This window comes from Corticium candelabrum, chromosome 13, assembly GCF_963422355.1.
Source record: "Corticium candelabrum chromosome 13, ooCorCand1.1, whole genome shotgun sequence".
NCBI classification, from domain to species: domain Eukaryota; kingdom Metazoa; phylum Porifera; class Homoscleromorpha; order Homosclerophorida; family Plakinidae; genus Corticium; species Corticium candelabrum.
The window spans coordinates 4,062,364-4,082,557 of record NC_085097.1 but is presented as its reverse complement, the minus strand read 5'-3'; the positions used below and the strand labels follow the sequence as shown (position 1 = coordinate 4,082,557).

The following is a 20,194-nucleotide window of genomic DNA, read 5'->3' as shown; positions in this document are numbered from 1 at the left end:
TGATATGAATTATGTTTCAGAATATTATGGCGGTACAGTCTCAAGGCGTAGACAACATACAAACACAACGTCATAATCAAAGTTGCTATTCGCAACATTAATTACTATTTTATATGTTACTAGTATATCTATAATATATGGACTGTAGCGTGCAAGTTGATAAAATTGAAATTAATTTTAATCAAAATAATGTAAATTTTAAACAAATTTATATTTATTTAATCAAATTTATATTTATTTTAAACCTTCAAATTTTTTCCTGATTAAGCCACGGCTATGCAATTTCTCTCATCGTTACAAGGCTTACATATTAATTTCTATGCAAAGTCTTCTTTCTTTGTGAGAACTTGAGCTTTGCGTCAACGACTGTCGATGCAAACACCTTTAAAAAAAGTTAGATCCTGTAGAGACAGGGTAGCTGTTTAGAAAATAGAAAATTTGCTAAGTGAAGTGGAACAAAATACGATTGTGGCTGATAACAACCGTTATCTTGCTAGAGGTTACGACGCTTGCAGTCGGAAGGTCGGTTGCAGTAAGACAGGGTGGAGTGCGTGTCAGACATTCCTTCTAGATAAAATAATGGTAATACAATGAAACGGCTACTGTACAAAGCAACTTTGTATTTATTTGCAAATACTTGGGAACGCTTTTGCTAATAATTTTTCGACTGCCCTCAGATCTTAATGGATTCTTTCGATATGTTGACTTTCAACATCTCTGGGTGACTGAATCCGACAGTTTCGTGTAGAAAGTGTAGATGTTTGTGCATATAGTCTCTTCCTACTGCATTCTAGAAAGTGAGGTCAGTACACGAAACTGCATGCTTTGTAATCTGCGTGTGTGTGTGTGTGTGTGTGTGTGTGTGTGTGTGTGTGTGTGTGTGTGTGTGTGTGTTTGTGAGTGTGTGCGTGTGTTTGTGTGTGTGTGTGTGTGTGTGTGTGTGTGTGTGCGTGCGTGTGTGTGTGTGTGTGTGTGTGCGCGCGTGTGTGTGTTTGTGTGTGTGTATGTGTGTGTGTGTGTGTGTGTGTGTGTGTGTGTGTGTTTGTGTTTGTGTGTGTGTGTGTGTGTGTGTGTGTGTGTGTGTGTGTGTGTGTGTGTGTACGATCGTGCGTAAGTGAATAGCTACTATAGGGTAAGAGTAGTAAAGTGTTCCTGCAAACGTCCTCGGTAGGTTGATTTTGAAATTACTTCATAAGTCTATTTCACCGTTGTTCTAATCAACTATATCATTGTTGTTCTCGTCAATGTTGGTATTTGCGCTAACTTTAAATTTCTTTATGGCACCGTTATGGTTGCGTTCAATATCTATACCTACAAGTTGTGTCCAACTTTTGATTCAAACCTGTTCAGCCAATGTTAAATAGTTGTTTGTACTTGCCTTGATCTTGAGCCTTGAGAATATCATACAATTTTCGAAAGTTGGTGGGCGATGCTGGTAGTTCTGAAAACTGTGGCTTAGCATTGTTCGTGACAAATACCTGACTTGTAGAGAATAAGGCCAGCAGGTAGAATAGAAAGAAGGACACCATGGCGTTGGCACCAACAGGAGTGACGACGGTAAAGTGAATAGCTAAAGTGCTGAAGTACGATGTAAATACGATTCAATGCATTGAAACATCCGTCTTTAAGTCGTAAATCTATAAACTTGCGTAAAAAATGCACATTCAAGACTGCAGCCATGCAGTTTTGTTTCTCGTTTCGTTTGTGTTACCATGATGGGCATCAGTTTTAGTGTATAGATACCGTATTTTACGAAGTTCAACGAAAGCAAATGTGTACCAAAATTTTCACAACATCTTCCTTAATTGTTTGTAAATAAATTAACAAACGGCGTCATCATAATTTGAATGCGTTAACTAACCACTTAGCTACAAAATACGGTACTTACTTAGAGCTGGTTCTTACTATGAAAAGCAACAGTGCTAAAGTCTAGTACACCAAACAACTCAAAACAGATCATGTGTTGTACAAATGTGTGGGTTTATCCAGGATTTTTGCAGAGAGGTGGCCAGCTAGTGACCGTTGCTGACTAATATTGGTGTCTGAAGTTGTTTCCGAAATTGCCTCTCACACCTTTGTCAGCGCTGTGATAATCAACTCCATCATTCTTGCTGTTGCCAAAGTTTGTCATTTCGCCATCTTTGAAATTCTTCGTGGCACTGGTATTGTTTGCTGCAATTTCTACATATTATTTCCCACTTTGTAATTTAAATCAAGCAATTTCGAGTCTCTACCTCTAGCGTTGAGGTTAAAATTAATGTCATCTCTAATATGGTTGAGAAAGATTGGAGGTAACCGTGGAAATCGTGTCTTTGCATCGTTTGTGAGGACAACCTAGATTGTAGAGAAGGAAACGAGCAGATCGAGTTGGAAGAAAGACAAATTGGTGTTGACTCCAGCAGATGTGACGACAATGAGGCAAATAGCTCACGTGATATACATGCGATTCAAGGCATAAAATATGGATCGACGGCGCATGCCCGTTTTGCTTTTGTTTGTGTTATCACTAGGCAGCGGTTCTAGTTTATGTACAAGTCGAGATTCTTTTCCTTGAAATTATGGCAACGTTGCTGAGGTGTAATCAAGGCTAGAGAGATAGATGGAAAAACGTCGACTGCAAGAGTGATTAATTAATTAAGTGATCGACAACTTTGTTTGTGTGGACTGGGCTAAACATGCACAGCAAGCCAGCCACTGCGCTTGAACAAGTCACGTGGAGGTCGAATATTATTCCCAGCTGTCATCAAAACAAGCAAATTATGTATACGGTTAGAGTATGTTGCATTATCAACGATTAAACTGCTATCCAAATTTTTTACACACCCTACTTGAAAGTTTGAATTCTCTACCAAACATAAGCCAAATCCTACGGTAGCGTACGTTCTATGAACCATATTTGACCAAGGCTTCTTTGTGCATGTTACAGAATGCTGTAAACAACATTGTATTATTGATATACTAAAACGACATTGATATCGACAGTGCATGTTAGGAATCCGAGGCAATCGTGCATCCACACTGTATTGTATTGCACTCTTTGTTATGCAAGCAAGCATTCAAGTAAACAACAGATTTACCGGAAAGACACACGACAATTATGCAGCTACGTCAACCAAGCATAAAACTACCGTTTCAAGGTCTGAGCTTAGGGTTAGTTCATGCAGTTGGCGTCCTTTCTCCTTGTGAAAGTGTCAGCTTTGTGTAGACGACCTTTGCTGCAAACGCCTTCAGAACAGTTAGATCTTGTCTAGAAAAAGCTAGAGGCTACAGTAGCAACAAACAATCAATCAATTAAGGTCAATGTAAGAGTAATAGAGAACGGTTGTGGCCTATTATGATTATCACTTTGTTGGAGGGGCTGACGCTTGCCGTTGGAAAGTCGGTTAGAGAAAAAGGAGGTGTAGTGCTTGTCAGCAATTGTATCTACACAAACTGATGTCAACACGACTATAATGAACAACTTTGCAATTGTTTACGAATTTGCAAATACGCGGAAAAGCTTGTGCTAGCGATTTCTCAATTGCACGCAGATCTTCAATCAGATTGGCAGTGGAATATTTGCCGAGCGGTGATTCTTCTGATATGTTGACTTTCAACATTTCTGGGTGACGAGATCCAACGGTTTTTTGCAAATAGCGCAGATCGTGGAGTAGGGCGTATCTTCCCAAAGCAGCCTGAGAAGTAAACACGTTTCACCAAAACAGCGTACGTTGTGATATGCGTGTAACACATTTGGTGAGTGTGTGTGTGTGTGTGTGTGTGTGTGTGTGTGTGTGTGTGTTTGTTTGTTTGTGTGTGTGTGTGTGTGTGTGTGTGTGTGTGTTTGTTTGTGTGTGTGTGTGTGTGTGTGTGTGTGTGTGTGTGTGTGTGTGTGTGTGTGTGTGTGTGTGTGTGTGTGTGTGTGTGTGTGTGGGTCTGTGTGCGTCTGTGTGCGTCTGTGTGCGTGTGTACATGTGCAAACGTCATGTAAACATATAATTGTCTACTTCACGATGAACGTAGTTTGGTATTTCTGAAAATGGCCGTCGAAAATAGATCTCCGTGTTGCCTTGCTTGCTGTTGTCATTCATGTAATTAACTCTAGGACTGTTGTTACCGTTAGCATTCGCGCCAACTTCATGTCTATTTGTGGCTCTGTTAAAGATTGTTCCAATACCTAAAGAATATGTAGTTTCAAATACGTGATGTTAAACCCTTATGAAGTCTTGCCAAAAAGTTAAATAGAGATGTAGTTGTATACTTTCCTCGCAAATTGGAGTTGGTATTGTCTCTAGATTGTAAGCGGATGCCACCATTATAGTTTGCTCCAAAGGTAGAGGCCGGAAAGCTTGGATTTATGCCAAAAATGAAGACGGCTTGGCTGGACGTAGTAGAGAGGAAAACGAGTTGGAAGAAGAGCAACATGGCGCTGGTGTGCATGGCGACACTGAAGTGAATGGCTAACGTGAAAACGGCTGATATCTAATACACACGATAGAAGATATTAAAACATAACGAAAATGAACCAATCAGCATGTGAGCTACAATTGCATAACACAGACTTGCGGGTTTAGTGAAATTGGATTTTGACGCCAGTTCCTTTTGATAAGATTGTAAAATTATTGGGCAACTGTTTCAGTGTTGGCGATCAAACCAGAGACAAGAGCAACCTGTTATCGATACATTTTTATAATGCAAAAATTTGGAGTGAAAACACAAGCAACTCTCCAGAGTCTATAACAAGATTTTAAGACAGCGACGATAAATTGTCCTCGGAAAAAAACAGTTTTATGTCTTCCGTACAACATTTAAATGTCGTGAAAATTTCCAAAATATTTTTCCCTATTCGACCGGCTAAGCCCTACTCTATGTGGCTACTAGCCATTGAGTTAATCGCTAAGTGGTTGAATAACGCATTGAATAAGCGTGGATAAAAGGCGCATTAAACATCACAGTGCTTCACGTGCAGAAAGAATTTATCAGCAGTCATCAGACCCGAAGAAAGCATTTTGGCATGGTCCTGTCTAACGCGTGCTAAGAGGGTGGTTCCAAGGGCTTTCTCCCAGCATACTGCATGCTATTTATTGCACAACGGACTTTTAAATAATTGCTCGCTTTCTAACTATTACGTCTGTTGTGGCTACGCAATATACTTCTAGATTCCACTGTCTCATGCAGGGTAGTGTAATTAGCAATTGGCTCAAGATAATCTAATATAAATATGTTAGTTAATTAATTACGTATACCTTTGACTGAAAGTTTGGCGCAGTATTCAACTGGCGGAAGAAAATTTGTAAAATATGGTCCGGCCAAACCAGCCATTTGATCACATGGTTGGACTAAACGGAAACTGCAACAGCGGTTAATTAACATATTTAAAATTAATTAATTAATTATTATATGCCAAACGCAAAACAACGCGTTTGATACTTTTACGAGATAATATTGTTAATATGCTGAATTCGAAAGTAATGAAGATCGAAATCGTGTTTTCACTCTTTGGTGCACAAACACAAAAGCTCAACAGCAGCCTCTAAACGTGCACTATGCAGTTACGCGGTTTCGTCACCAACTACTGCCTCTCATGTTCGTCACTCAAAGCTTAGACATCACGTGAGCTGGCATCTTCTCTGCTTGTGCAAGCTTCAGCTGTAGATCTGCGTAGACGACCATTGCTGCAAACGCCTTCAGAACGGTTAGATCTTGTGCAGACAAAGTAGCTGGCTATAATACAGAAAAGAATGGCAATCGATCAATTGAAGTGAAACAAACAAAGATCGCGTGCAATAGCAACAGATATACCTTGCTAGAGGGTCGGACTCTTGCTGTTGGTGAGTCGGTGGATGGAACACAGGGTGGAGTGCTTATTAGCAATTGCATCTATACATACAATATGTAATGCAACGCAACAACTAGGAATACACAACTTTTGCTATCATTTACGAATTTGCAAATACGCGGAACGCTTCTCCTAGTGACTTTTCGATACAGTGAAGATCTTCAATCAGATTAACGTAAGAGTATTGATCGTGAGGCAAATCTTGCTAGCATTTCTGGGTAACGAGATCCGACGGTTTCGTGCAAAAAGTACAGCTGTCTGAGAAGAATTTGTCTTTCCACAGCAGGCTTATCAAAAAATTCAGTTTACAAACCGACAAATGTGTGTTTGTGTTTGTGTGTGTGTGTGTGTGTGTGTGTGTGTGTGTGTGTGTGTGTGTGTGTGTGTGTGTGTGAGTGTGTGTGTGTGTGAGTGTGTGTTTGAGAGAGAGTGTGTTATGATAATACAGAAACAGCGGTTGCAATGGCTGGGCCATCTGCTACGCATGAATGAAAATCGTCCCCAAAACAACTACTTCGCAGCAGACTTAGTAATGCAACAAGACCAACACATGGGCCTAAACAGAGATGGATAGATGTTGTCACATGAGACCTCAGATCATTACATATCAGTCTGCGTGATGCTGATGATCGTGCTACTTGGAGAAGCGCTATTACGCTGCGTTGCCAAAACCCATAGTGGGTATGGTGGAATCAAGGTTCAAAATGTGTGTGTGTGTGTGTGTGTGTGTGTGTGTGTGTGTGTGTGCGTGTGTGTGTGTGTGTGTGTGTGTGTGTGTGTGTTCAAATTTGAAAATATATTAGATGACTGTTTATCAAATTTGAACATACATGTACAAACACACGCACACAAACACAACAATACAAAATATTAATCATGCTTTTCATTAATTAAGTAACAAAACATCTACATGAGAGCGTGGGAGATCCTTCTACAGGCAAGGAAACCTTGTACGTCACACTCATTTCTATTTCTGCATGTAAGGTGGCACTTACGTCATTTTGACAGTCATTCATTTTATTTTTTCTTCTGGCGTTTGTCTCGGGGATATTGTTGTAGACAACGTTATCATTGCTGTATACAGTACCAGTGGACCGGGTCTCAAGAAAGGTGTGTGTGTGTGTGTGTGTGTGTGTGTGTGTGTGTGTGTGTGTGTGTGTGTGTGTGTGTGTGTGTGTGTGTGTGTGTGTGTGTGTGTGTGTGTGTGTGTGTGTTGGAGTCAGTATCTGTGTCTGTGTGTCTGTGCCGCAGCGTGCGTGCGGGTGTGCGTCCGTCAGTGTGTCCCACGTGCAGGCGAGCGTCAATTCTTACTCTAGTAAGGTGAGCGTACTTGAATGTTCATGGAAACGTCTTTGGAAAGTTGATCCCGAAATTGGCTCTTACACCTTTGTTAGTTCTGTTGTAACCTACTTCCGCATTTATGTTCTTATGAAAGTTTGCCTTAGCGCCAAAATTTACTCCTTTCCTTGCACTGTTGTAGTTGGCTCCAATACCTACATTACTGTCTCTAAATTTGTGATTCAAGTCTACGCCAGCGTTTCAGTTTTTCGACATATAATTGACTTTGCCTCCAGCGTTGACGATTGTGTTGTCTCCAAGACGAAAGTTTGAGTTGCCTGCAATGCTGGTAAATCCTGGCTTTATGTTTGCTTAAAATTTGTTCTTATTGCCAAACGTAAAGCCGTTGAAACGTGCCTTTCTGCTGACACCAGCGACGGCCGCCTGGCTTATGGAAAGGAAAACGAGCAGGCAGAGTTGAAAGAACGACAACTTGGTGGACACCACCTGATGTGTGATGACAGTGAAGCGAGTAGCCTTAGAGACGGCTGATATACACGCTCTTCATGGCATGCATTGATTAATAGCGAAAGTAGAAGTTACCTGCAAAGTTACGTAACAATAGAAATTCTGGATTTTTTGAGATAGAAATCATTGCCACTTTGTTCTCGAATTCTTTGAAATCAAATCGGTTTGCCAAATTATTAGGCAACATGTGCGGTTTCGATAAACACAAAATGAAAGGGCAGACAGCAGCTGCTCTCGAAATTTGCAGTGCAACAAAGTCTGGCAGAAATCTCAGTCTAATATATTGACAAACAAATTTAGTAACTACAAATTAAATTGATTTTATAGTGTAAAACTTTTGATGTACAATATTGGTATTTGCCTGTACGCGTGAAGTACAAACATTTCCTAATTTAATTCCATCCAATTAATTTAAGCAAATTTTAATTATTATTATTTTTAGTATTTAGATTTTAATTTTATTTATTTAATTTAGGCACAAAAATTGGAATAATAAATTATTAATACAAAACTTTTAATGCACATGTGTATTATTTACATGTGAGGTGCTAAAGTTTTTAATTTAATTTAATCTACTTAATTTAGAAAATTAAAAAATAAGTTTAATTTCAATTTTTAGATTTATTAATTTTAATATGTATGCAAAAAGTTTATATTAACTATTATTAAAAAATGAAGCGTTTGATACGCCTGTTAATATTTGTATTTACTTGTACGCATGCGATACTAACAATTTTAATTTAATTTAATATACTTAAGTTAGGCTAAGATTTAAATAATTAATTTTCTGTTTTAGCTTTTATTAAATTTTAGTTAATTTAGGTACAAAGTTGGATAAATTATTCTTAAAATGTGAAACGTTTGATGCCACATGTTTAGTACTACACGTATACACGTTTGGTACTAAACAGGTTTAAATTAATTCAATTAACGTAATTTACCGCATTTCAGTTATTTTTATTGAATTCAGGTACAAAGGTTTGATAAAATATTTCTAAAATGTGAAACGTTTGATGCACATATGTAATAGTTACACGTACACATGCGGTACTAAACGCTTTCAATTTAATTTAATTTCTAAATTTCGACAAATTTTTAATTAGTTGTATTTTAATGTTTAACTTTATTTTATTTTAATTAACTTATGCATAAAGAGTGGATTATACATACCTTGAAAGTAAATCGCTTGATGCGTCTTAATTATTATTTCCATGTACGCATGCAGTATTTTATCTACTTATATTTGACAAACTTTAATTATTTCTAAAATTTAATTAATTTAGGTTCAAAAGTTGCAGTAAATATTTTTAAAGTGTAAAACGTTTGTTGTACTTGTTCATTCTTTACGTGTGCTGTAATAATTTTTTAAAGTTTTATTTAATCTAACAATTAAGGAAAACTTTAAATAATTTAATTTTCACTTTCTGTTTTATTTAATTTTAACTAATTTAGGCACAACGGCTGGATTAAATATTTTAAAAATTTGAAACGCTTGTTGCACATGTTTATTTCTTACAATCTTGTGTGCGGTACTAAAAATTTAAATTTAATTTGATTAAAGAATTGTGTAATTATAAATTAATCAATATTTATTGTTTATCTTTACATAATTTAATAAATTTACTAAAACATGGTTGTAGTTAATTAAACATTAAGAGCGTATTTGTACAGTTAAGGGATTTACATTATAAGACAATTTATTGATCTAGACATTGACAGTATTGCCGCGGTAAAGTTTTAGTAAAGTTTGTTTGACGGACACTCTACCGTGAAAAAACCCGGCTGTAATATTCTAACAGTATATGGCTGTAAACTTTGTTTTCAATAAAATGTGTAAAGGAAGTTGCATGTCTTGTTGTATCCGCACTATAGAGTAAGTGTTCCTAATTGTATAGATGTGGACACGCCCCGCGTCGATCCGTGATAGTTATGAACGCTGCCTTTTCTGGTAGCCTTCAATGAAGAGACGGAGAAACAGGTCAGATATACGCAACAATAATTATAAATGTCTAATCTTCGGAGCGATTCCTGTTTACGTCTCGAATCGCACAAGATCTGCTAGCGCTCTGTCTAAATATACGGGACAAACTATGTAAGTAGTCTGGACGTGGGCGTATTCCAATTGTGGACACTTGTTTCTTCAACACAGAGAGCGAATAAGCCTGTATTGCAACTGGATCCTATTAGATACGTGGATAGCTTTCTGGTATCTTTACATGTCTAGACGTGCTCGTTGTTGGTCGAGCAACACCATTGTATACATTATATAGACAGGAGCGAATACTAATTTGAAAATGGGGTGCAACACATTGACAATTGATTGTTTAGTACTAGCTGTAAAAAGATAGTGTGACGGCGATCTATTATAATAATTATAATAAAAAATTATTTAATTATAATCATTAAAGAAGCACTCCAGCAGAAATAAAACCTGATCTCAAACTTTGGCATTATCGTTAAACTTCGTACTGCGCTACTTTCAGGCCAGTCGCTGTCTTAGAACTGGAGAAATCTTGCGTTAAATGTACAGAGCATGCGCCAGGCCGATCTTTATTGGCGCTAAACTCCGCCTACATCAAATGAATTGCCTGCGTACCTCAGTTATCTTGCCAGTCAACTACACGATAGCTAAAGAAGAATGGTAACTGTAGAGGGATCTCGTGTTTCAAAGCCGTTTAGGAGATCAAAAGTAGGATATGCTAAAGGCCGATTTCTCCCAGCAGACTTGACCCTCTCCTCTCAAAGAGTATGAGGCTAGCGCCATAAAACTCAACGGTAATTAGCGTCAGCCATTCCTCTATTGATCTACAAGGAGAACTACGGAGAAGGTCAAGGAGAGACCAAACCTGCGTAGACGGACACGCACCTGCTTGTTGTTGTCTTGTCAACAAATTTGGGTAGTCCGGTGTGCTCAGCTTTGGCGATCAGGGTGGCTTGTATATGCGTCATGAGCCCGATGCAGTATCCTGGAATGACGAAAGAGCGGTATTGCCATGTTCATGAGTATGTTAACACATTAGCTGTGTTGGGTGTAAACAATTACGGACAGTACTTCGCCTAGCCGCTATATTTGAAAGGAGCATGTCTGCTTACTCATATCTCTCCAAGACAGTAGAGTAGAAAGATGTTCACGAGCGGAAGGGGGAGAGGAGAAGGTACCGTTGATGTCCATCATGAGTAAGCACAAACTACTTTGCTTGCCACACCATAAACAGATTTGCAAATGTCTCTGGCACAGAAATTTTTGTTTCTAATTTAATTTATTCTCTTAGCCCCACTTTCCACATGTGTGTTTTTATTTGTAGATTAATGAAACGATGCAGGGCTAACGCTAATTACATTTGAAATTTATTCAGCTAGTCTTATTTTCTGTGAGAACAAAAAGTCTAGTCTGTATGCAAATGGCGCCTAGCATCTTATTTCCTTTTCAGAGAGCTGTTTTAAGGGCTGCCAAACTCAAGATCTATATATTTACCATTCCCGTTTACTTTTCGTGTAGTTTTCTGGCAAAATAACTGAGGTACGCCAACAATTCATATTTTGTGTAGGTGGAACTTAGCGCCAATGATACACGTGATAACCTGGCGCATGCTCCGTACCTAGCCTGCGTTTTCTCCGCTACCAAAAGGACTGTTTGCCTGAAAGCAGTGCATCACGTAGTCTTGCGATAAAGCCTACATTTTGAGAGCAGCTCGCATTTTCTTTAGAGTTTCCTTTTAGTAAGGTAAGCCTTCATCTTCGATGTTGACATCGTAACTTTGTGATCCACGGTTGAGAGAGGTTCTATAGACATGAAGCTGATCAGCGCAGTTGTCATCGTTTCTGTTCTATTCTCAAGTTGCAATGCTTTTCAAACAGATCAATGTTGTTGCCACGCCAACGTGATCCCCCGCAACTGTCGTCACACTCTCATTCTCGGACACACGGTGAGTGGGGTGTACGTGATCGATCCACGCGATGGCTTGGGCTCGTTCCCGGTTTGGTGCGACATGAAAACCAACGGAGGAGGATGGACGGTCTTCCAGAGACGACGAGACGGATCAGTTAACTTCACTCGAGGCTGGGACGAGTACAAAAGAGGATTCGGAACGTTAAATGACGAGTTCTGGCTGGGACTGGATAAAATTCATCGTCTAGCTACAAGTCAGGTGCTCCGTTTCGATCTCGCTGATTTTGACAATGAAAAGAGGCACGCAGAATACGACTCTTTCACGGTCGGTCCACACGCGTCGTCGTATCTTATGTACGTTGGAAAGTACAGCGGAAATGTGGGGAATTCATTCAGTATTCATTCCGGATATGTCTTCGCAACGACAGACAAAGACACTCCAGAAAATTGTGCTACAAAATACAAGAGTGCTTGGTGGTACTTCAATTGTCATAATTCCCATTTGAACGGTCTCTACTTGAAGGGAAAGACAGATCAGTACGCTATGGGAGTTGTCTGGGAAGCATGGAAGGGACACTATTACTCTTTGAAATTTGCTGAACTCAAAATGAGGCCTCAGTAGTAGAGTCGACTTTATGAGTTGGTGTTAGCGAAATAGCTATCGTCTATAGGAGTCGTCTGGACTGCATAATTATTGAGAATATAAAACATTGGTATGGGGTACTCAGAGTTCGAATACGTTAGGTATTATTATACTCATGTAGAAATACAGGTATTCATGTTCTAGCATTAGACAGGACTTTGGTAATTGTAAAGTCATCGTGCACGTCGGTCAATTATGTAGTTAAATAAGTCAGGAAACATTATCGCCGTTGTTTACAATTTACAACTTTAAAACAAAAGATAAACCGTTAAATAGATCGAATGAGTACACTAGATTGCTTGTAGAGATTCTAGCCTATACTGCATAGAGGCTAGGCTCATGACTCGATCCTAGATAGACAAGCATCATCCATTGAAATCTCAATGCGCATGCCCTAGCTAGCATGCAGTCACACATTGCAAATCGATCCCGTCTTTACACTTAATAAAACTTAATGCTGCACTCAAACCTCCCTAGTCCGGACGGTATGGGACTAACCGCTGTCTGGATTCTTTAAATGTTTGGAAGATAGAGATAGCTAACGTGCGTTATATCCTTGGAATCCCTAACTATTTTAATGTAATGTTTGGTGAATGTCATACCATTCTGCATACAGTATGCGTGTACAGTACACACTAGTACTACACTGTAATGTACATGTCTACTTTGTACTACAATTACATACGTTACATACGCGTTGTGCTACTCATGCACTGGTACATGATAGTCAAGACGGGAATACGGCACTGCTATACAGCGAGTCTCTCCCATCGTTTCAAGGTTTAATTAAATATTATATCACTTTGTACGTGACGTCTTCTTTCTTTGTGAAAGCTTGAGCTCTGCGTCAACGACTATCGATGCAAACGCCTTTAGAAAAGTGAGATCTTTTAGAGACAGAGTAGCTGGCTAAGATAGAAAATCGGAAATCAATCAAAGTGAAGTGCAATAAAGAACGGTTGTGGTTGATATTAATCGACACCTTGTAAGATGGTCCGACACTTGCAGTCGGAAGGTCGGTTGGAGTAAGACAGACTAAAGTGCGTTTCAGCGATTGTATCTAGAGAAAATAAAGTCAATACAAAAAACATATACAAAGCAACTTTGCATTGTTACAAATTTGCAAATGCGTGGAAACGCTTTAGCTAGTGATTTTTCAACTGCTCGCAGATCCTCAACAAGATTGACGGATGAATACTTGTCGAGAGGCACTTCTTCCGATATGTTGACTTTCAGCATCTGCGGATAACGAGATCCGAAGGTTTTGTGCAGAAAGCGAAGCTGTTGGAGCAAATAGTCTCTTCCTACTGCAGCCTGGAAAGTGGAAGTCAGTACACGAAGCTGTATGTTTTGTGATTTGCATGAATGGAACAGTGTGTGTGTGTGTGTGTGCGTGCGTGCGTGCGTGCGTGCGTGCGTATGTGCGTGAAAACTTACTATAGGATGAAAGTAGTAAGGGATTCCATGAACCGTCATCGGTAGATTGATTTTGAAATTATTTCCTAAGTCTATCTCACCGCTGTTGTAATCAACTATATCATTCTTGTTCTCGCCAATCATGTTGGTATTTGCGCTAACTTTAGATGCCTTTCTGTCACCGTTATAGTTGCGCTCAATATCTATACCTACAAGTTGTGTCCAACTTTTGATTCAAACCTGTTCAGCCAATGTTAAATAGTTGTTTGTACTTGCCTTGATCTTGAGCCTTGAGGATATCATACAATTTTCGAAAGTTGTTAGGCGATGCTGGTAGTTCTAAAAACCGTGGCCTAGCATTGTTCGGGGCAACTACCTGACTTGTAGAGAAGAAAGCCAGCAGGTAGAGTAGAAAGAAGGACAACATGGCGTTGGCAACAGCAGGTGTGACGACGGTAAAGTGAATAGCTAACGTGCTGAAGTCCGATGTAAATACAATTCAATGCATTGAAAATATCCGTCTTTAAGTCGTGAATCTATAAACTTGCGTAACAATTGCACATTCATGACTGCAGCCATGCAGTTTTGTTTTTCGTTTCGTTTGTGTTACCATGATGGGCATCGGTATTAGTGTATATATACCGTATTTTACTAAGTTCAACGAAAGCAAATAATACGTAACAAAATTTTCACGACATGTCTTCGTTAATTTTTTGAAAATAAATTAACGAACGACGTCAACATCATTTGAATGCGTTAATGAACTACTTAGCTACAGAAGGCGGTACTTACTTAGAGCTGGTTCTTGCTATCAAAAGCAAAAGTGTGGTAGAACACCAAACAACTCAAACCCGTTGATGTGTTGTGCAAATGTGCGGGTCATCTGGGATCTTTGCAGAGGGTGGCCAGCTAGTGCCCGTAGGTAACTCATATTGGTGTGTGAAGTAGATGACTCTTATTGGTGTGTGAAGTTGATTCTGAAATTGCATCTCACACCTTTGTTAGCGATGTGATAATCAACTCCATCATTCTCCCTGTCGCCAAAGTTGGTTATTTCGTCATCTTTGGATTTCTTCGTGGCAATTTTATTATTGTTTGTTGCAATGTCTACATGTTATTTCCCACTTTGTAATTCAAATCAAGCAATTTTGAGTCTTTACGTTTAGTGTTGAGGTTAATTAATGTTGTCTCTAGGATGGTTGGGAAAGATTGGAGGTAACTGTGGAAACCGTGTCTTTGCATCAATTGTAACGACAACCTGTATTTTAGAGTAGAAAACGAGCAGACCGAGTTAGAAGAAGGACAACGAGACGTTGCTTCCAGCAGGTGTGACGACAGTGAGGCTGATAGCCAACGTGTGATACACTTGCGATTCAAAGCATTAAATTATGGATCGACAGTGCAGGCCCGTATTGCTTTCGTTTGTGTTATCACTGGGCAACGGTTCTAGTGTATGTACAAGTCGAGTTTCTTTTCCTTGAAATCATGCTAACTTTGCTGCTGTGTAATTAAGTCTAGAGAGGTAGACCATGCAGACAGATGGAGAGACGTCGACTACATGAGTTATTAATTAATTTAGTGATCGACAACTTAGTTGTGTGGAATGGGCTAAGGTGCACAGCAAGCCAGCCACAGCGCGTGAACAGGTTACGTGGAGATCAAATATTAATACCAGCTGTCATAAAAACAAGCAAATTATGTATACGATTAGAGTATGTTGCATTATAAACGATTAAACTGTTACCCAAATTTTTACACATGCTACTTGAGACGTTGAATTTTCTACCAAACTTAAGCCAATCCCTGCGGTAGCGTTCTATGGATAGCATTCGACCAATGCTTCTTTGTGCATGTTATGGAATGCTCTAAACAACATTGTATTATTAATATAATAAAATGGCATTGATATCGACAGTGCATGTTAGGAATTCAAGGCCATCGTGCATTTACACTGTATTGAATTGCACTCTTTGTTACGCAAGCAAGCAAGCAGTCAAGCAAAACAGCATATCCACCAAAAAGACACACACCAATGATGCAGCTACGCCGAGCAAGCATAAAACTACCGCTTTAAGGTCTGAGCCTAGTGTTAGTTCATGCAGTTGGCGACTCCTCTCTCTGTGAAAGTGTCATCTTTGTGTAGACGACCTTTGCTGCAAAGGCCTTCAGAACAGTTAGATCTTGTCTAGACAAAGCAAGAGGCTAGAGGAGAGAGAAACAGTCGATCAATCAAGGTTAATCTAAGAGTAATAGAGAACGGTTGTGGCCTATAACGATTATCACCTTGTTGGAGGGGCTGACGCTTGCCGTTGGTAAGTCGGTTGGAGAAAAGGATGGTGTAATGCTAGTCAGCAATCGTATCTACACAAACTGATGTCAACACGACTATATGAAACAACTTTGCAATTTGTTTACGAATTTGCAAATAGGCGGGAAAGCTTGTGCTAGTGATTTTTCAATTGCACGCAGATCTCCAATCAGATTGGCAGTGGAATATTCGCCGAGCGGTGATTCTTCTGATATGTTGACTTTCAACATTTCCGGGTGACGAGATCCAACGGTTTTTTGCAAATAGCGCAGATCGTGGAGTAGATTGTATTTTCCCAAAGCAGCCTGAGAAGTAAACGTATTTAACAAAACAGCATATTTTGTGATATGCGTGCAACACATTTAGTGTGTGTGTGTGTGTGTGTGTGTGTGTGTGTGTGTGTGTGTGTGTGTGTGTGTGTGTGTGTATGTGTGTGAGAGAGAGAGAGAGAGAGTGTGTGTGTGTGTGTGTGTGTGTGTGCGTGGGTGTGTGTGTGTGTGTGTGTGTGTGTGTGTGTGTGTGTGTGTGTGTGTGTGTGTCTGTGTCTGTGTCTGTGTCTGTGTCTGTGTGTCTGTGTCTGTGTCTGTGTCTGTGTCTGTGTCTCTGTGTCTGTGTCTGTGTCTGTGTCTGTGTCTGTGTCTGTGTCTGTGTCTGTGTGTGTGTGTGTGTGTGTGTGTGTGTGTGTGTGTGTGTGTGTGCGTGTGTGTGTGTCTGTGTGTGTGTGTGTGTGTGTGTGTCTGTGTGTTTGTGTCTGTGTCTGTGTCTGTGTCTGTGTCTGTGTCTGTGTGCATGTGTACATGTGCAAACGGCATGTAAACATATAAGTGTCTACTTCACGATGAACGTAGTTTTGTATTCCTGAAAATGGCCGTCGAAAATTGATCCCCGTATTGCCTTGTCTGCTGTTGTCATTCATGTAATTGAATCTAGGACTGTTGTTACCGTTAGCATTCGCGTCAACGGCAAGTCTCTTTGTGGCTGCGTTAAAGATTCTTTCAACACCTATAGAATGTGTAGTTTTAAACCCCTAGGAAGTCTTGCCAAAAAGTTGAATAGACATGTAGTTGTATACTTTCCTCTAAAATTGGAGTTGGTGTTGCCTCTAGATTGCAAGCGCATGCCACCGTCAGAGTTTCCTCCAAAGCTCGGAAAGCCTGGATTCATGCCAAAATTGAAGCCGGCTTGGCCTGACGTAGTAGAGAGAAAAACCAGTGGGAAGAAGAGCAACATGTTGCTGGTGTGCATGACGACACTGAAGTGAATAGCTACCGTGAAGACGGCTGATATCTAGTACACGCTCGAAGGTATTAAAACATAATGAAAATGAACCAATCGGCATGTGAGCTACAATTGCATGATAAAGACTTGCGGGTTTAGTGAAATTGCATTGTGACGCAAGTTCGTGTTGATAAGATTGTAAAATCATTTGGCAACAGTTTTAGTGTTGGCAATCCAACCAGAGACAAGAGCATCCTGTTATCGATACATTTTTGTAATGCCCATATTTGGAGTGAAAATATAAGCAACTCTCTAGAGTCTTTCAGGAGATTTTCAAGACAGCGACAATAAATTCAACTTGAAAAAAACAGTTTCTATGTCTTTCGTACCACGTTTGAATGTCGTGAAAATTTCCAAAATATTTTTTCCCTACTGGACAGGCTAAGGGGGCTACTCTATGTGGCTACTAGCCATTGAGTGAGTTGCTAAGTAGTCGACTAACGCATTGAATAGGCGTGGATGAAAGGCGCAGTGAACATCACAGTACTTCACGTGCAGACAGAATTGCTCAACAAGTCATCAGACCCGGAGAAAGCATTTTGGAAATGGTCCTGTCTAACGCGTGCTAAGAGGGTGGTTCCAAGGGCTCTCTCTCAGCATACTGCATGGTATAAGTATTTATTGCACACCGGACCTTTTAAGTTAAATAATTGCACGCTTTCTAACAATTACCGTCTGTTGTGGCTACGCAATGAACTTCTAGATTCCACTCTTTCATGCAGGGTAGTGTAATTATCTATTGGGTTAAGATAATCTACTATAGATATATTAGCTATTTAATTACGTATACCTTCAACTGAAAGTTTGGCGCAGCCTTCAACTGGCGAAAGCACAGTTTGTAAAATCTGGCCCGGCCAAACCAGACCGACCGGATCGGTGCTCATGGCCCTCGTCATGACTACAAATTGGATGGTATTTTTGGGTAGCAAACAGCAGGCTGTATTAGACCACACTCAGTGCTCCATTTAATTTTATAACAGCCATTTGAATCACGTGATCGAACCTCAAACGGAAACTGCAACAGCGGTTAATTAACAGATTTAAAATTAATTAACTAATTAATATATGCCAAACGCAAAGCAACGCGTTGGATACCTTTATGAGATTATATTGTTAATATGCTAAAATCAAGAGTACTGGAGATCGAAATCGTGTTTTAACTCTTTGTTTCACAAACGCAAAAGCTTAACAGCAGCCTCTAATAGCGGACAAACGTGCACTATGCAGTTACGCGGCTACGTCACCAACTATTGCTACTCATGTTCGTCTCTCAAAGCTTAGACATCACGTGAGCTGGCATCTTCTCTGCTTGTGCAAGCTTCAGCTGTAGATCTGCGTAGACGACCATTGCCGCAAAAGCCTTCAGAACGGTTTGATCTTTTGTAGACAAAGTAGCTGGCTATAATACAGAAAAGGATACCAATCGATCAATTGAAGTGCAACAAACAAAGATTGTGGGCAATAGCAACGGATATACCTTGCTAGAAGGTCCGATCCTTGCTGTTGGTGAGTCTGTGAGAGGGACACAGGGTGGACTGCTTATCAGCAGTTGCATCTATACATACAATATGTAATGCAACGCAACAACTAGAAATACATAACTTTTGCTGTCATTTACGAATTTGCAAATACGCGGGAACGCTTCTCCTAGTGACTTTTCGATACAGTGAAGATCTTCAATCAGATTAGCGTAAGTGTATTGATCGTGAGGCGATTCTTGCGATATGTTGACTTTTAGCATTTCTGGGTGACGAGATCCGATGGTTTCGTGCAGAAAGTACAGATGTCTGAGTAGAATTTGTCTTCCCACAGCAGGCTTACAAAAAATTCAGTTTACAAACAGACAGATGTGTGTGTTTGTGTGTGTGTGTGTGTGTGTGTGTGTGTGTGTGTGTGTGTGTGTGTGTGCGTGTGTTCAAATTTGAAAATCTGGTAGATGAATGTTTATCAAATTTGAACACACATGCACAAACACACGCACACAAGCACGAGAATACAAAATATTAATCATGTTTTTTTAATTAAGTAACAAAAGATTACATGTATGCGTTGGAGATCCTTCCACAGGCGAGGAAACTTGTACGTCACACTCATTTCTATTTCTGCATGTAGGGTGGCATGTACTTCGTTTTGAACGCTATTTATTTAATTTTCTCTACCGGCGTTTGTCTATGGGGTATTGTTGTAGACACCGTTATCATTGGTGTATACAGTACTACCAGACTGGCTCTCAAGAAAGGTGTGTGTGTGTGTGTGTGTGTGTGTGTGTGTGTGTGTGTGTGTGTGTGTGTGTGTGCGTGTGCATGCGTGCGTGCGTGTGGTGTGTGTGCGTGCGTGCGTGCGTGTGTGTGTGTGTGTGCGCGCGCGTGTGTGTGTGTTGGTGTCAGTATCTGTGTTTGTGTGTCTGTGCCGCAGCGTGCGTTCGTGCCTGCGTTCGTGCTTGCGGGTGTGCGTCCGTCAGTTTGTCCCGCGTGCGGGCGTACGTTCGTGAATTCTTACTCTAGTAAGTTGAGCGTAGTTGAATGTTCCTGGAAACGTCCTTCGAAAGTTGATCCCGAAATTGGCTCCTACGCCCTTGTTAGCACTGTTGTAACCTACTCCTGCATTTATGTTCTTGTCAAAGTTGGCCTTAGCGCCAACATTCATTCCTTTCGTCGCACTGTTGTAGTTGGCTCCAATACCTACATTACTGCCTCCAAATTTGTGATTCAAGCCGACGCCAGCGTTCCAGTTGTTCGACATATAATTGTATTTTCCTCCAGCGTTGAGGTTCGTGTTGTCTCCAAGACGAACGTTCGAGTTGCCTGCAATGCTGGGAAATCCTGGCTTTATGTTTGCTTGAAAGTTGTTCTTATTGCCAAACGTAAAGCCGTTGAAACGTGCCTGTCTGCTGACACCAGCGACGGCCGTCTGGCTTATGGAAATGAAAACGAGCAGACAGAGTTGGAAGAAAGACAACATGGTGGACACCACCTGTTTTGTGATGACAGTGAGGCGAGTAGCCTTGTTGACGGCTGATATACACGCTCTTTAAGA

The 20,194-nt window shown here is 40.2% G+C and overlaps 4 protein-coding genes across 4 annotated transcripts; 1 reads left to right on the top strand and 3 right to left on the bottom strand.

The window, feature by feature from the left end:
- Window positions 1-3,015: 3,015 nt before the first annotated feature.
- On the bottom strand, window positions 3,016-4,400 carry LOC134189226 (uncharacterized). Its single transcript, XM_062657467.1, has 4 exons — window positions 3,987-4,400; window positions 3,477-3,674; window positions 3,346-3,423; window positions 3,016-3,264 (listed from the first exon to the last, which is right to left on the bottom strand). The coding sequence occupies exons 1-4, from the start codon at window positions 4,068-4,070 to the stop codon at window positions 3,157-3,159; spliced, it is 468 nt and encodes a 155-aa protein (XP_062513451.1). The 5' UTR covers window positions 4,071-4,400; the 3' UTR covers window positions 3,016-3,156.
- Window positions 4,401-11,256: 6,856 nt separating this feature from the next.
- LOC134189153 (ryncolin-2-like) lies at window positions 11,257-12,272 on the top strand. Its single transcript, XM_062657393.1, has 2 exons — window positions 11,257-11,348; window positions 11,414-12,272. The coding sequence occupies exon 2, from the start codon at window positions 11,416-11,418 to the stop codon at window positions 12,133-12,135; it is 720 nt and encodes a 239-aa protein (XP_062513377.1). The 5' UTR covers window positions 11,257-11,348; window positions 11,414-11,415; the 3' UTR covers window positions 12,136-12,272.
- Window positions 12,273-15,485: 3,213 nt separating this feature from the next.
- LOC134189245 (uncharacterized) lies at window positions 15,486-17,116 on the bottom strand. Its single transcript, XM_062657486.1, has 4 exons — window positions 16,713-17,116; window positions 15,988-16,185; window positions 15,856-15,933; window positions 15,486-15,774 (listed from the first exon to the last, which is right to left on the bottom strand). Exons 1-4 carry the CDS (start codon window positions 16,794-16,796, stop codon window positions 15,667-15,669), a joined length of 468 nt encoding a protein of 155 aa, XP_062513470.1. The 5' UTR covers window positions 16,797-17,116; the 3' UTR covers window positions 15,486-15,666.
- A 1,143-nt stretch (window positions 17,117-18,259) lies between these two features.
- LOC134188947 (uncharacterized) lies at window positions 18,260-20,136 on the bottom strand. Its single transcript, XM_062657161.1, has 4 exons — window positions 19,658-20,136; window positions 18,777-18,974; window positions 18,636-18,713; window positions 18,260-18,557 (listed from the first exon to the last, which is right to left on the bottom strand). The coding sequence occupies exons 1-4, from the start codon at window positions 20,117-20,119 to the stop codon at window positions 18,429-18,431; spliced, it is 867 nt and encodes a 288-aa protein (XP_062513145.1). The 5' UTR covers window positions 20,120-20,136; the 3' UTR covers window positions 18,260-18,428.
- Between the last annotated feature and the right edge of the window lie 58 nt (window positions 20,137-20,194).